Raw genomic sequence first — 17,650 nt, forward strand, 5'->3', positions numbered from 1 at the left:
CCTCCTCAGCCCCAATCACTTTAACCAGCTGGAGTCTCTACTAGAGACCTCCTCAGCCCCAATCACTTTAACCAGCTGGAGTCTCTACTACAGTCCTCCTCATCCCCAATCACTTTAACCAGCTGGAGACTCTACTAGAGACCACCTCATCCCCAATCACTTTAACCAGCTGGAGTCTCTACTAGAGACCTCAGCCCCAATCACTTTAACTAGCTGGAGTCTCTACTACAGACCTCCTCATCCCCAATCACGTTAACCAGCTGGAGTCTCTACTAGAGACTTCCTCAGCCCCAATCACTTTAACCAGCTGGAGTCTCTACTGGAGACCTCCTCATCCCCAATCACTTTAACCAGCTGGGGTCTCTACTAGAGACCTCAGCCCCAATCACTTTAACCAGCTGGAGTCTCTACTAGAGACCTCAGCCCCAATCACTTTAACCAGCTGGGGTCTCTACTAGAGACCTACTCAGCCTCAATCACTTTAACCAGCTCTCAGAGAGCTCTTCATAATCTACATTAATACTCACTAATTATGCCTAATGTTTCAAAAGAACAGCCATGAGTCTAGAGTGAGGACTGATGAAATGGCAATGTAATATGATGAGGCTATTTTTAGGAGCAGCGAGAAAATGAACTTTGATTTAATTATCAGCCCCTGTAGTTGGGTGATCACTAATTGAAGTCTAACTGCAGAGGGTGGAGTTTTCTCCCATTTTAGTATATGTGCTGCAGAGACAAGCACAAGTGTTTAGTGTTCTATTTCTGTTGTTGTTTCTCTTTCTTTCTTCACACACCGCACCACTTCGATGTTATGAATACAAATCAATATTTCCCTGTCATTTTACATCGACGCTGAGGGAGAGAGAAATACATGTTATTACTGTTCATTGAACTAGATGGGCTGCTCAGATTCATTCGGATTCATATCGATTTTTTCAAACGAGGGCAGAGCACAAAGTTATGCGTAAATGCAATTGTAGGCGTCCTGTAAAAGGTTGTTAGGGGAGTAAAAATAAAAGACCTTGGGCCAGATTCTTGATTCTTTCATTTCCAAAGCCAGTCTATAAAACACACACACACACACACACACACCCACACACACACACACACACACACACACACACACACACACACACACACACACACACACTGCAGTCATTTCCACAGCTAGTCTACAAATGAATAGACATTCACCCATTTAATAACAGCTACTATACCTTTCCTCTTTCCTCCTTCCCATTTCTCTATTTCTATTTCCTGGATGGGGGGGCAGTGATTTCACATGGCCTCAGCCCCAGCAGATATAATCTCATTCATTTTTGTGACAAGCTTCATTATGAGGGGAGCCAGTGATGCACAGCACCTCTCATTAGGCCAGGAAGACAGCCACACACACATACACGTGCACATGCACACACGTGCACAGATACACACTCGAAAGTACATATATGCATGCACGCACACACACACACATAGATAAAGATGCACACAAACACACACACAGACCTCTGTTGCACTAACATTTCTGGGCTGGTAATGAAACCGTCTACAAGTGCTGGGATGGTTGGGGGGGAAATATCGACCCAAAATGGTCTCTGTTGGCAGGGACTAATTGGAGACTCACCGTTTCCCTATCACAAACCTCTGAGGACTCAGTTGCACTCAAACATATCCAGTTTGGGGCAGGATTGACCCAAAATGGCCTCCATTAGCTGGGGTTCTAATTGGGGACTCACCGCTCTGCTCCCTCTGCACCCCCGCTGCTAACAGGTCTGGTTCTCCCAGGCTGATGTCATTCAGTCGGCTTCCTAGGCACTCCACACACAGCAGCTTGTACCACTCCTCTGCATCCAGCTCTAAACACAGAGTTAAAACAAGAGTTAAACACACAGGCAGAAATACACACTCCACACACAGCAGCTTGTACCACTCCTCTGCATCCAGCTCTAAACACAGAGTTAAAACAAGAGTTAAACACACAGGCAGAAATACACACTCCACACACAGCAGCTTGTACCACTCCTCCGCATCCAGCTCATACAAAGTTAGAAAAGTACACACACACACACACACACAGATGAATCATACAGCATGCACTGTGGACTAAAAAAGCCCCCCGGACGTGAGTATCAGGTAGTGGTAACCTGGAGAAAATCAATCTGATTGATTCTCTGCTGATGAAAAGAGTCAAGCAGTTCATGAACACAAAACACCAGATGAATGCTGCATTTCCTCTCTCTCCTCTGCTATCCCATCTTTCTCCCCTCTGACCACTCTCAACACTGCCCTCCCTAACCCTCTCTCTCTTCCCTCTCTCCTCTCCTCTCTCCTATACTGTACTCCTACAGCACTTGACCACCAGACCCCTGATATACCCAGCCATCAATTATTTGTTCCAAGCTAAATCACAAGATATTGTACATAGAGCAGATTTTTAAAGGACCATAGAGTTCTGTCTCTATTATTTTTTTCCCAATAAAAAATGGAGCATTGTGGTAACTGTGACAACCGCAATCTGTACTGTACTTCTAAAGCACATCCAGTACAGATCTGGGATCAGGCCATAAAGCATTTTTTCTCGGATAGATTTGATCAACACGCAGAACACAGGGGGATCAACTGACATTCTTAACACCAGAAAATCAATAGCTTATTATCCCAATAGGGTGATATAATTAAACGGTGGGAAGCCTGGGTGTAGAAAACAATTAACAGGATTGATCTCTAAGGAAATTGTGTGAATGCATCCGAAAATAATTATCTCGGAGCAACAGTGACAATCTTTTAATCAAACCCATACAAGTCGATAATATCTCCTCTCTCTTAATCAGTTACACACACCGTATCTCTCTCCGAGGCACACATGCACACACAAACAGGAACAGGAACAGGAACAGGAAGATGAACATGAACACACACAAACACATACACCACATACGCTGCCGTGTGCACAAGTCTCGAAAAGCTCAACTCTGGCACTCTTGGCAGTGGTGAGGGAAGAGGAGGGGTGTTATTGAATTGTTTAATTAACCACTAAGTGGAGGCTGATGGTTTCATGAATCAAATTCTCATTCCCTCACACAGCAAACAGAAAGACAGTTGTTGGTGAATACCAATGTCTTCCTCTAAAGATGGAGAAAGCTCTGTTTACAATGGAAAGTAAGATTCCAGACTGTAGAATGTGGATGAGAGTTACTGAGCTATGAAATGAGAGTCAGACTGAGTTGTTTATCTGTGTGTTGTCTACTTCTCCCTGGTCTCTTCCTAAAGGAGCTCCAGGACATGGCACTGTGGTCACTGATGTGTATAGAGATGCATGTGGAACTGTGTGTGTGTGTACACTCTTAAAAACAAAAGTGCAAATTGGAACCAAATAATGTTATTGAGAGTGATGCCATAGTGATGCATTAGTGATGCATTAGTGATGCATTAGTGATGCCATAGGGGAACCCTTTTAGAGTCTCTGAAGAACCATAAATGGGATGGTTCTTTGAAAAAAACATTTGGGGATTTTTATTTGCATAGTTCCCAGGATGCCTTTCGAGTTAATTTTCAAGGTACTTGTACCACTCATGACTTTTTGCTAGTGACAGAGACATGGTTGTTGATTTCATTCATTAAAATGTAATTCTTAAAGACAATACAGCCTAGTTTTACCCTAATACAGTGGCCTGAAACTCATAGTTTACAGAACACACAAGGCATGCAAGTCACACTATGCTGGCATGCAAGTCACACTATGCTGGCATGCAAGTCACACTATGCTGGCATGCAAGTCACACTATGCTGGCATGCAAGTCACACTATGCTGGCATGCAAGTCACACTATGCTGGCATGCAAGTCACATTATGCTGGCATGCAAGTCACACTATGCAGGCATGCAAGTCACACTATGCTGGCATGTAAGTCACACTATGCTGGCATGCAAGTCACACTATTGCAAAACAACGTGTAATTCCAATTGGAATCCAGACATATTAGGGATATACACCATTTAGAATTTTTATTCACCTGCATTTGGAATGACTACCAGGCTCGGAAAGACTAAGATATAACGGGTGCAATGAGTCCTAATAACACATTGGAACAGTTTAGAAAAAATGTATGTTATTTATATTTGAGTAGCATAAGTTTAATTAATCAATAAACATACATGCAAAAACATAGATATTGAAAGAAACAATTCTGAAAATCCACCTGCAAAAGAGCATGCTGGGGAATATGATAGTGATGGCCATGGTTTTGGTTCAACTCTAGTTATTAACACCAACTCTGGGGTTCTTTTACACCACTGATTAACTGTTGAATTAACCCTAGAAATGTCACACTGAAAACTCAACACTAGTTAACACTGGACAAATTGCTGTGTGCTATGAAAGGGACATATTTGCAGGAGTCAATAGACATTTCAAGAACCTTTAAGAATTCTGAAGAAGCGTAGATGCCACATCAAAAACCCCACACTTAACTCAAAGTTTTTTTTAATGCGGCAACAGTGCTCCAAGGAACCTTAAGAGCTGAGGAAGAACCACTTAAGAACCTTCATTTTTTTTCAGTGTACAACTGGGCAGTTTATCTGAGAGGGAAATGGGTAAAGGGTCTGTTCCCTAGACTGACCTTGCCTGAGGTTGTGGCCTTGTTCATCCGCACACACACACACACACACACACACACACACACACACACACACACACACACACACACACACACACACACACACACACACACACACACACACTGATAAATCTCTGTACTTAAGAGCCTCTCTTGGTCCATTTCCTCCCTTGTTGAGCCTGTGTCCTCTGAGTGTGTCTGAAGTCTAAACTCACACACTGTAAGAGCTGCCGAGTGGAAAATCACATAAACAAACACTTTATCCGAGAGGCAGCCTGGACAACACACAGGGAAAGAGAAGAAGAGAGAGCATGAGGAAAATGAGAGGCAGGGGAGAGGTAAGAGAGAGAGAGAGAGAGAGAGAGAGTGGAAGAGATAAGAGAGCTAGACATCAGTTTTTTTAAAACTAGCAGTGTGAAGGAGCAAGAGGGAGTGAGAGAGAAAAGAGGCTGACACTGGCACAGTACCACAGAGAGAGCACAGGAAGTGAAGGACACTGGGAGGGCAGCTTCCTGCATGGGGTGGACATGGGAGAGAAATAGAGAAAGTGTGTGCGTGCGTGCCTTAAGGCTGGCCGGCATGGCCAAAATATCATATCATGATATTTGTGAAGGTATGATATTTGTGAAGGTATTTGACAGTATTTTTTTAATTTTTTTTTAATAAAAGTTGCAGATATGCTTCATAAGTAGTGCGTGACTTTAGGGTTGTAACAAATACCTTCTAAGTGGTTTTAATGGGGCTTTCTCTCTTTTAACTGTTTTATACTGTTCAATCAACAACAAAAAATCAGCATACATGTATGTAGTAATTACTACATTTGTTTTGTCTTTGTATGTCTCTATTTTGTGAAAAATGTACGGTTTTCTTTATCAGAATAGTTACTCTCCTCTATAACTACATTTCCATCCAATAGCGACAGATTTTTATGCAATTATTCTAAAATCTGCATAAAAAGAATATGCCCACTTTCCCACCAGAGATGCGCTTCCATCAAATGGACTTGTTTCTGATGAAAGGCTGTACGTGATGACGTAGCTGCACATCAAAATACCTTTGTGGTTCAATTCCCATGTACTGCATAAAAAGTGAAATGGGTTTCCATGGCAATTTTCTACTCTACTGAGTGGTTTCCCACAGACAATGTTGGGTTATATAGCGAGTGTGCCCACGTTGGTATTGACAAATGCGCTCTAGCCAACAGCTTGCAGATACAGTGCGGGTATAGCCTATATCAGTGGTTCCCAACGTTTATCGGTTACTGTACCACCAACTGAATTCTGCTCTGCTCGGAGTGCCCTTCAAGTACCCCCTGCGGATAGGCCAAGTCCCCCCAGAGTCCTAGTAACACTTGCATACATTATGAGATTTTTATAGACAAAAGAGCAAGATCATTTTTTATTTGTCACCAGAATAAGACTGTCACGTTGGTATAAAGGGTTCGGGAGACAGGCGCAGGAATGCGTAATAGGGGTTTAATTTACACCCAAATTATGGCGCATCATGTAAAGGCACGGGGACGAAGACCAAACAAACACTATGCAAAACACAGGGTTGAAACCCAAACAAAAGAGCGAGGAGTACCTCGAATAAATACACATGTGCACAATGATTAACACACGGGACGAGACCCGTAATCATCTGCGCAATTCACAATGGCACGAAAGCCAAAACACAGCACAGGTTCTCACATGCACCAACGGACATAGTAACAATAATCAAACAGCCCAATGGAACCCAAAGGGCACATATATACAATAACTAATCAGTGGGAATAGGGGACAGGTGTGCGTAATGAAAGCTCCGGAGGGATCCGTGACAGAGACCCTCAGTATTTATTGGAAAGGACCCAAATTGTAGTTGGTGGACCACACAACATCGCGTGACTCCAAGTTTATCAATCAATATTTATCAATCAATATTTACACATTAGCGTTTACACCAACATTTCTAGCATAATTCATTTTACAGACACAAAAAGATCCCAGCTTGTCTAGCATATTTAGTTTCAGCACTCAGTTATTACATTTAATAAACCAAACATTGATATGCTGTTACAGTGGGGTAAAAAAGTATTTAGTCAGCCACCAATTGTGCAAGTTCTCCCACTTAAAAAGATAATTTTCATCATAGGTACACTTCAACTATGACATACAAAATGAGAAAATAAATCCAGAAAATCACATTGTAGGATTTTTTATTAATGTATTTGCAAATTATGGTGGAAAATAAGTATTTGGTCATCTACAAACAAACAAGATTTCTGGCTCTCACAGACCTGTAACTTCGTCTTTAAGAGGCTCCTCTGTCCTCCACTCGTTACCTGTATTAATGGCACCTGTTTGAACTTGTTATCAGTATAAAATACACCTGTCCACAACCTCAAACAGTCACACTCCAAACTCCACTATGGCCAAGACCAAAGAGCTGTCAAAGGACACCAGAAACAAAATTGTAGACCTGCACCAGGCTGGGAAGACTGAATCTGCAATAGGTAAGCAGCTTGGTTTGAAGAAATCAACTGCGGGAGCAATTATTAGGAAATTGAAGACATACAAGACCACTGATAATCTCCCTCGATCTGGGGCTCCACGCAAGATCTCACCCAGTGGGGTCAAAATGATCACAAGAACGGTGAGCAAAAATTCCAGAACCATACGGGGGGGCCTAGTGAATGACCTGCAGAGAGCTGGGACCAAAGTAACAAAGCCTACCATCAGTAACACACTACACCGCCAGGGACTCAAATCCTGCAGTGCCAGACGTTTCCCCCTGCTTAAGCCAGTACATGTCCAGGCCTGTCTGAAGTTTGCTAGAGAGCATTTGGATGATCCAGAAGAAGATTGGGAGAATGTCATATGGTCAGATGAAACCAAAATATAACTTTTTGGTAAAAACTCAACTCGTCGTGTTTGGAGGACGAAGAATGCTGAGTTGCATCCAAAGAACACCATACCTACTGTGAAGCATGGGTGTGGAAACATCATGCTTTGGGGCTGTTTTTCTGCAAAGGGACCAGGACGACTGATCCGTGTAAAGGAAAGAATGAATGGGGCCATGTATCGTGAGATTTTGAGTGAAAACCTCCTTCGATCAGCAAGGGCATTGAAGATGAAACGTGGCTGGGTCTTTCAGCATGACAATGATCCCAAACACACCGCCCGGGCAACGAAGGAGTGGCTTCTTAAGAAGCATTTCAAGGTCCTGGAGTGGCCTAGCCAGTCTCCAGATCTCAACCCCATAGAAAATCTTTGGAGGGAGTTGAAAGTCCGTGTTGCCCAGCAACAGCCCCAAAACATCACTGCTCTAGAGGAGATCTGCATGGAGAAATGGGCCAAAATACCAGCAACCGTGTTTGAAAACCTTGTGAAGACTTACAGAAAACGTTTGACCTCTGTCATTGCCAACAAAGGGTATATAACAAAGTATTGAGATAAACTTTAGTTATTGACTAAATTCTTATTTTCCACCATAATCTGCAAATAAATTCATTAAAAATCCTACAATGTGATCTTCTTTTTTTCTCATTTTGTCTGTCATAGTTGAAGTGTACCTATGATGAAAATTACAGGCCTCTCTCATCTTTTTAAGTGGGAGAACTTGCACAATTGGTGGCTGACTAAATACTTTTTTGCCCCACTGTATGTAAGGTAAAGTAAACATCCAAACTGGTCGGTATATACTCAAATGCGGTTCACCGCCCAGCCCTAGTGTGCATGTGTGTGATTGAGTGCAGGAAGTGAAGGACCATGTGTTGGACACGGGGGACACATCCCTCCATATGGCAAGGGACTCCAGGAAGAGGGAGGGAGGGGTCAGCAGCGTAACTGTGAGCTTTGTGTGTTTGATCGTTTGTTTGTTTGTGTGTGTGTGTGTGTGTGTGTGTGTGTGTGTGTGTGTGTTGGAGAGAGATAAATAGAGAGAGAGAGAGAGAGAGAGAGAGAGGAGGGAGAAAGAGATAGGAGAGAGAGACATAGAGAATGGTGTGAGGGGAGAGGGGAGTGAGTGGAGATAGAGTTCACTGCACCCCATAAGGCACATAATCTATCCCCTGAGATCCACTGCTACAGCTCACATCAGAACATCAGCACATCAGCACACACACACACACACTCACACAGGCACTAAAATCACCTGCAACTTGTCTACAGCGGATCACTGTCCTTGTTTGTTTGTGTATGTCTCTTCCACCCAGTGCCCAATTAACTACTGTTTACTTCTCTGTTTGTGACATTACAGGAGAGGAGAGAAGAAGAAAGATAAGAAAATGGGACAGGAGACGAATGGGGAGGATAGGAGAGGAGAGGAGAGGAGAGGAGAGGAGAGGAGAGGAGAGGAGAGGAGAGGAGAGGAGAGGAGCTAATATCTCTGCAGGACCACTGCTCACGCTATTTATCTCTCATCCTCAATGTCTCTCTCTCTCTACCTCTAATCCCTATCACTCTCATTCACTCTTCCCAATCATTCTCTCTCTCTCTCTCTCTCTCTCTCTCTCTCTCTCTCTCTCTCTCCCTACCTCTAATCCCTATCACTCTCATACACTCTTCCCAATCGTTCTCTCTCACTCTCTTTCCCTCCCCATCCCGTTATCACTATGAATCCAATATCCATCCTCCTCTATCTCTCCGTGTTTCTCTTTAGTTCTCTATAAAGACTCTTAACACTATTAACTCAGCCAGTCCCTGCAGCAGAATTCATTACAACCTATCAGATCACAGCATTCTGCTCTACCAGGACCCAGAGGATGCAACCATATATATATAATACCCAAGTACCCCTCCACACAAACCCACACACACACCCACCCGTCTTAGCTAATACAGTACAGAATCACATGTCTGGCGCTTGGAATACCTACAGCACTCAATTGTCTTTCTCTCTCTCTCTCTCTCTCTCTCTAACCTTTCCCTTCTCTGTTCTTTTCTCTCTTCTATTGCTTTCTCCCTCTCTCTCCCCCGTACTCTTCATCCCTCCCCCCTTCTTCATCCACCATCCCTCCCTCCCTGCCCCCCTCCGTTCCCCAGCGTTGCATTGCTTACCTGACTCACAGGCAAATGTCTTGGAAGTCTCGTCGTAGAAGATGATTGCCATTGCGTGTTTCTTGGTCTCCCGGGGCATCCGTGTAATGTTCTTGATATTGTGAAGCTCCGTGATCTAAGACAAACAGAACAACAAAACATTAGCCAAATCAACAAGACGACAGCTGAGGGGACAGGCCATGGGAACACCGTCTAGTACTGTTAGCTTTTCTTGTTTTTCTTGTTTGAAAAAGTTGCCGAGATAAATTCGTTGTTCGACTTGCTCCCTTAACTGATAATTTGTAATTTACTATTGGTGATGTTCTGTACATGCAGAATTGCAAAACGAAATTTAATTGTATCATATTTATTTACACAATATTCATATTTCATAAACTCTGTTGAAAGGAGCTATATGAATGCAATTCATTACCACTACTATCGTTTTATTTAGGGAAATCAATGGAAATTGTGTGAAGAAGACCATTTATATTGTGTAATGGACTATAACAAGCTTGTCATATACATTATGGATCAACTCAGTCTCCTAAATGACAGTGTGGATTTCCATTGGTCTGGCTCTAACTAAAAAAACAACAAGAGCAATTGGTGAAACTGCTTCACTTTGCACACGGCCAATAAAGATCCAATCAATACTCAGGAGCAGAATCAAAAGCTCCTAAATCATGTTAACTCTGGGAGTTAACAGTCATTTAATTGAATATCTTGTGCATTTATAGGACTGTTTTCTTCAACAATCCTCTCTGTTCGCTGCTGGACAGATAAGAGCCATTACATTATTGTAGAGCGCTCGCTCAGAGCCAACCGTGGGCACAATGCCAGCCTGATGGGAATGTATTACGTGGGCTCACTGCCGTATACTGTAGTAAAATGTGTGTGTGTGTGCGTGCGAGAGTTCGCCCCTGCGTGCGTGTTTCCTATATAGTACAAATCTGACTGTTAGAGATCAGTGCCACGAGCCATGCTAACATGCCACATGCAGAATAAAGATTTCAACGTTTGATTTGATTATTGCTAGTGAAATAAATTCAATTTTCCATGAGCATTTTCTGTTCAAGACTGTTGTGAAACTGCATCACAAGGCAGTGTGATGATGAGGTTGTACAAAATGTATTGAATACCATTATCCTCAGTGTTCATTATCCAGACAATAGCATTGATACCATCTGTTTGCATCGCTGATGTGAGGAAGTGAATATGAAGTCAATATGGTTCATATCTTAACCCAGAAACATAATTATAACACAGAACTGACAGCAAAAACCACATCAGCACTGGAGCTAGCTGGGCTCTATATGCTTAGCCAGTCTCCTCTCCTCTCCTCTCCTCTCCTCTCCTCTCCTCTCCTCTCCTCTCCTCTCCTCTCCTCTCCTCTCCTCTCCTCTCCTCTCCTCTCCTCCCCTCCCATCTCCTCCCATCCCCTCCCCTCTTTGATGATCTTCTCTTTCCTCTCAGAACATAGCCACAAAGCTATTGTCAAGAATATAGCCCAAAGGCATAAACTCTCTAAAAGTTACTTCTCTACAGTTTACTGCTTATTTATAGTTTATGAACCAAGCCATTGGTAGCATCATATGGCTGCAAATGCCTTTGTCAAAAGCTCATGACATAGAGGCAGCCAAAACAGTAAACAAGTGAGACAGGGAGTGGGTCCTGCTGAATTCTTTTTTGGAATTATTCAGTTGTATACTCCGAGTCAATATTCAGGTAATGATAAGGAATTCCCCTTGACCACACCCACAAATTGAGGAAAACAAACGTTATATCCCAATGACACCCAGTGTAAAAGAGACAACTTTGTCGTCGTGTTTTGTTTAACAGAAATAACAAAACATGCTGAAAATCTAATGTGTTGTTTAATGTACATCAAAAATCCCAACCTATAGTTCACAATGCTCCCACGTAGGGAAATAGAACCTGTGAAAATAGCCGTGTGGCTTCAGCCTATTTGGCATGAGAGAGTGGGAAACTGTGGGGAGCCGGTATCCAAGTAGGCTACACATACAGTACAGTCAAAAGTTAGGACACGCCTACTCGGTCAAGTTTTTAAAATCTTTTTTATATTTTCTACATTGTAGAATAATATTGAAGACATCAAATCTATGGAATAACACATATAGAATCATGTAGTAACCAAAAAAAGTGTTCAACAAATAAAAATATATAGTATATTTTAAATTATTCAAAGTAGCCACCCTTTGCCTGGATGACAGCTTTGCAGACTCTTGGCATTCTCTCAACCAGCTTCATGAGGAATGCTTTTTCCAACAGTCTTGAAGTAGTTCCCACATATGCTAAGCATAGGCTGCTTTTCCTTCACTCTGCGGTCCAACTCATCCCAAACCATCTCAATTGGGTTGAGGTTGGGTGATTGTGGAGGCCAGGTCAACTGATGCAGCACCATCACTCTCATTGGTCAAATAGCCCTTACACAGCCTGGAGGTGTGTTTTGGGAAATTGTCCTGTTGAAAAACAAGATAGTAGCACTAAGCGCAAACCAGATGGGATGGCGTATCGCTGCAGAATGCTGTGGCAGCCATGCTGGTTAAATGCGCCTTGAATTCTAAATAAATCACTGACAGTGTCACCAGCAAAGCACCCCCACACCTCCTCCTCCATGCTTCACGGTGGGAACCACACATGCGGAGATCATCCGTTCACCTACTCTGCGTCTCACAAAGACACGGCGGTTGGAACAAAAAATCTCAAATTTGGACTCCAGACCAAAGGACAGATTTCCACCGGTCTAATATCCATTGCTGTGTTTCTTGGCCCAAGTAAGTCTCTTTTTCTTGTTGGTGTCTTTTAGTAGTGGTTACTTTGCAGCAATTCGACCATAAAGGCCTGATTCACGCAGTCTCCTCTGAACAGTTGATGTTGAGATGTGTCTGTTTCGTGGCTGCAATATGAGGTGCAGTTAACTCTAATGAACTTACTCTATGCAGCAGAGGTAACTCTGGGTCTTCCTTTCCCGTGGCGGTCCTCATGAGAGCCAGTTTCATCATTGCGCTTGATGTGTTTTTGCGACTGCACTTGAAGAAACTTTCAAAGTTCTTGACATTTTCCGGATTGACTGAGCTTCATGTCTTAAATTTATGGCTTCTGAGTGGCGCAGCGGTCTAAGGCAGTGGCTTGATTCCGTGTTGCTTCACAACCGGCTGTGATTGGGGGTTCCATAGGACGGCACAAAATTCGTCAGCATCGTCCCAGCATCGTCCGGGTTAGGGCCGGGGTAGGCCGTCATTGGAAATAATAATTTGTCCTTAAATGTTTTTTTGTTTTTTTAAATGATGGAATGTAATTTCTCTTTGCTTATTTGAGCTGTTCTTGTGATAATATGGACTTGGTCTTTTACCAAATAGGGCTATCTTCTGTATCCCACCTCTACCTTCTCACAACACAACTGATTGGCTCAAATGCATTAAGAAGGAAAGAAATTCCACAAATGTACCCAATTAACACCTGTTAATTGAAATGCATTCCAGGTGACTACCTCATGAAGCTGGTTGAGAGAATGGCAAGTGTGTGCAAAGCTGTCATCAAGGCAAAGGGTGGCTACTTTGAAGATTCTCAAATATAAAATATATTTCGATTTGTTCTACATGATTCCATATGTGTTATTTCATAGTTTTGATGTCTTTACTATTATTTTACAATGTAGAAAATAGTCAAAACAAAGAACAACCCTGGAATGAGTAGGTGTGTCCAAACTTTTGACTGGTACTGTAGCTATGTGTGTGGAAAACATTCAATCACAGGTAATACATTGCACTTGTTTAATATACTCAGTTTGTACTGAAAGTCCATTCACTACTTGTAGCTGTAAAATCAGTTTGTTTGTGTTGTTGGGAAGCCCTACAATATAAAACGTTCTGTGTAGTGAGAACGCTCCGGAGCAAGCAATGTTGAAAAGTCATCTTTAGACATGTTGTACTTTTCTTAAATCTAGTTTTGTAATTTATTAAAACAAGCAGACAACAAGAAAATTGCTTTGAAAAAGGTCATGTTTTAGCTGTGAGACAACGGGGTAACCTAGGTAACCACAGGTTATTTTCCTGACAGGCGGGCGTGGCCGCAACGTTCTATCTATGCAGCACCCTTCGAAACACAAAAGCAAATCCACTGTTGTTGTTGTTTTTAAGTTTTCTCTGGAGCACTGTTCTGGAATCCCTCGGATGGAACCTTTCCTAATCTGTGTGGGGATTCGAGGGAAGCGTTTTCATGTGCACTGGGGAGCACTGTGTTGGAAGCATTATCAGGTGCACTGGTGCATGTGTTCTGTCATCACTCACTTTGCTGTGGGTAGCAGACATCTCTAGGAGAGGTTAACACGACACAGGCATTTCAATTTGATGGAATGATGAAGTATAAAAAGTTACGTAGCTATCGGAAATCAGCATAGGCCTCCAGTCAGTCAACCCCTTGATGAGGTGGGGAAGTGACTGATAACTAATTATAGTGTATTAGACAGTGTGTTATAGCCTCTCATAATACAGCCACATATTAAAGAGCCCAGACACATCAAACACTCTGGTGTCCCAGCAAGTCCCTATCTGAGGCCACATCTCCTCTCCTCCCATCACTACAGCAGAGCCACTTAACTCACTTAACATCATCCTTGCCACTGATAATGAGGCCTAATTGGGGTATTTTCAAAGGGTTTAATAAGATGGGAGAGATATATTATATTCCAGATTATCCTCCTCAATGGAAGAGAAAGACCCCGGAGGAACGAGATAAAGCGTCCAAATGTGCCTTAATAGATTCCGAACAGCAATCTTTACCCCATGTGGAATTATTTTATGAAAGACAAATACAATCATTTTTTGGGGTCGGTTTGTGCGTAGTAGGATTTAACCGATTGATGTGTAATAAAATAAGTGCTTGGCAATATTTTCTGAGGGGAAATGGTGGTTGTGGCTTGTTATTGGGTAAAAATGAAGGTTGTGGCTTGTTATTGGGTAAAAATGAAGGTTGTGGCTTGTTATTGGGTAAAAATGAAGGTTGTGGCTAAGTTGTGATGGGAGGCGGTGCCGTTAAAAGGGTCGACAAACTCAGACAAATGAATTTCTGTCTGGCCTTGTGCTGCATCTAAAAACATATCTGTCTACTGAGTGTATCCTTCATATCAAGACAGAAATATTTTGGAGAGCCAATGAGGTGAATATATATATATAGTTGAAGTCGGAAGTTTACATACACTTAGGTTTGAGTTATTAAAACTCATTTTTCAACCACTCCACAAATGTATTTTTAACACACTATAGTTTTGGCAAGGCAGTTAGGACATCTACTGTGTGCATGACACAAGTAATTTTTCCAACAACTGTTTACAGACAGATTATTTCACTTACAATTCACTGTATCACAATTCCAGTGGGTCAGAAATTTACATACACTAAGTTGACTGTGCCTTTAAACAGCTTGGAAAATTCCAGAAAATGATTTCATGGCTTTAGAAACTTCTGATAGGCTAAATGTGTAGTGTATGCATAACTGGCTGTAGGGAAGTCAGGCGCAGGAGAGCAGAAATGGGTAGAAAAAGGAGCCCTTTTGTCACGCCCTGGTCGAAGTATTTTGTGTTTTTCTTTATGTTTTGGTCAGGCCAGGGTGTGACATGGGTTTTTGTATGTGGTGTGTAGCTTAGTGGGATTGTAGCTTAGTGGGGTGTTCTGGGAGAGTCTATGGCTGTCTGAAGTGGTTCTCAATCAGAGGCAGGTGTTTACCGTTGTCTCTGATTGGGAACCATATTTAGGCAGCCATATTCTTTGGTTGTATTGTGGGTGATTGTCCTGTGTGTCTTGATGTCCTTGTTAGAGGTTTATAGACACATGTATACGCTGTTTTCGGTTTTCGTTTCGTTTCGTTTCGTTTATTGTTTTGTTGAGTTTGTGTGTTGATTCGTGTTAAGTTGTTTTATTAAATATGGATCGAAATCTACACGCTGCAGTTTGGTCCGACTCTCCTTCACCAGTAGAAAGCCGTTACAGAATCACCCAGCACAGGACCAAGCAGCGTGTCAACAGGCAGGAGCCACAGGAGAAGCGACAGGTGCAGCAGGAGCAACAGCAGCAGCAGCAAAGGCAGCAGCAGGAGAAGCAACAGAAGCAGCAGCAGCAGTGGGAGAGGCTGCACTCTTTGGATAAATGGACTTGGGAGGAGATCCTTGACGGAAAAGGACCCTGGGCGGAGCCATGGATGGAATTGGAGCTGTCGGCGAAGCAGAGTGCTTAGTCTGAGAGTGTGGAGGATGTAGTGGACAGAGTAGAAAGAAAGCTGTTGGCGTGGCATAGTATGCACGGCATACCAGTGCCAGCACCACGCATCAGGCCTACAGTGCGTCCCGCCTGTCCAGCGCTGCCGGAGCCTCCCGCCTGTCCGGCGCCGCTGCCGGAGCCTCCCGCCTGTCCGGCACCGCTGCCGGAGCGTCCCGCCTGTCCGGCGCCGCTGCCGGAGCCTCCCGCCTGTCCGGCGCCGCTGCCGGAGCGTCCCGCCTGTCCGGCGCCGCTGCCGGAGCCTCCCGCCTGTCCGGCGCCGCTGCCGGAGCCTCCCGCCTGTCCGGCGCCGCTGCCGGAGCCTCCCGCCTGTCCGGCGCCGCTGCCGGAGCTTCCCGCCTGTCCGGCGCCGCTGCCGGAGCTTCCCGCCTGTCCGGCGCTGTCAGAGCTACGCCCTCTTGCCAGAGGCGCCAGAGCCCTCATTCCAGAGGCACCAGTACTCCTCAGTCCAGCGCTGCCAGAGCCTTTTTCTCCAGTCTGCCCAGCGCCGTCTGAGCTACCCGTCTGCCCAGCGCCGCCAGTACCGCCAGTCTGCCCACCGCCGCCAGTCTGCCCTGTGCCACCTCCACACTCCAGTCCTCCGGTAGCAGCTCCCGCACCAGGCTTCCTGTGCGTGTCCTCGATCCAGTGCCACCAGTTCCAGCACCACGCACCGGGCCTTCAGTGCGCCTCGCCTGTTCAGCGCAGCCAGCGCTTTTCTCCTCTCCTGCGCCGTTGGAGTCTCCCGCCTGTTTAGCGCAGCCAGAGCCTTTCTCCTCTACAGCGCTGCCGGAGTCTCCCGCCTGTTCAGCGCAGCCAGAGCTGTCAGTCTACATGGAGCAGCCAGAGCTGCCAGTCGGCAAGGAGCAGCCAGAGCTGTCAGTCAACATGAAGCAGCCAGAGCTGTCAGTCTGCAAGGAGCTGTCAGTCTGCAAGGAGCTGCCAGTCTGCAAGGAGCTGCCAGTCTGCATGGAGCAGCCAGTCTGCAAGGAGCAGCCAGAGCTGTCAGTCAACATGAAGCAGCCAGAGCTGTCAGTCTGCAAGGAGCTGTCAGTCTGCAAGGAGCTGCCAGTCTGCAAGGAGCTGCCAGTCTGCAAGGAGCTGCCAGTCTGCAAGGAGCCGCCAGTCTGCCCAGCGCCGCCAGTCTGCCCAGCGCCGCCAGTCTGCCCAGCGCCGCCAGTCTGCCCAGCGCCGCCAGTCTGTCAGGATCAGTTAGATCCATCAGTCAGCCAGGATCCGCCAGAAGTGCCAGTCGGCCAGGATCTGCCAGTAGTGCCAGTCGGCCAGGATCTGCCAGTCGGCCAGGATCCGCCAGTGTGCCAGGATCCGCCAGTCAGCAAGGATCCGCCAGTCTGCCAGGATCCGCCAGAAGTGCCAGTCAGCCAGGATCCGCCAGTCAGCCAGGATCCGCCAGTCAGCCAGGATCCGCCAGAACCGCTAGTCAGCCAGGATCCGCCAGTCAGCCAGGATCCGCCAGTCAGCCAGGATCTGCCAGATCCGCTTGTCAGCCAGGATACGCCAGTCAGCCAGGATCCGCCAGTCAGCCAGGATCTGCCAGATCCGCCAGTCAGCCAGGATCTGCCAGTCAGCCAGGATCTGCCAGATCCGCCAGTCAGCCAGGATCCGCCAGTCAGCCAGGATAAGCCAGTCAGCCAGGATCTGCCAGAACCGCTAGTCAGCCAGGATCCACCAGTCAGCCAGGATCCGCCAGTCAGCCAGGATCTGCCAGATCCGCTTGTCAG

General features: G+C 45.0%; 1 protein-coding gene across 1 annotated transcript in view; it reads right to left on the bottom strand.

The window, feature by feature from the left end:
• Window positions 1-17,650, bottom strand: part of dok6 (docking protein 6) — an 86,157-nt gene that overhangs the window by 38,590 nt on the left and 29,917 nt on the right. Inside the window, exons 3-4 of the mRNA XM_029646338.2 lie at window positions 9,655-9,769; window positions 1,737-1,856 (exon numbers count right to left, since the gene is read on the bottom strand). Coding sequence (XP_029502198.1) covers window positions 1,737-1,856; window positions 9,655-9,769 — 235 coding nt within the window. The remainder of the gene's footprint in view (window positions 1-1,736; window positions 1,857-9,654; window positions 9,770-17,650) is intronic.

Source organism: Oncorhynchus nerka, linkage group LG22 (genome assembly GCF_034236695.1).
Source record: "Oncorhynchus nerka isolate Pitt River linkage group LG22, Oner_Uvic_2.0, whole genome shotgun sequence".
Classification (NCBI taxonomy): domain Eukaryota; kingdom Metazoa; phylum Chordata; class Actinopteri; order Salmoniformes; family Salmonidae; genus Oncorhynchus; species Oncorhynchus nerka.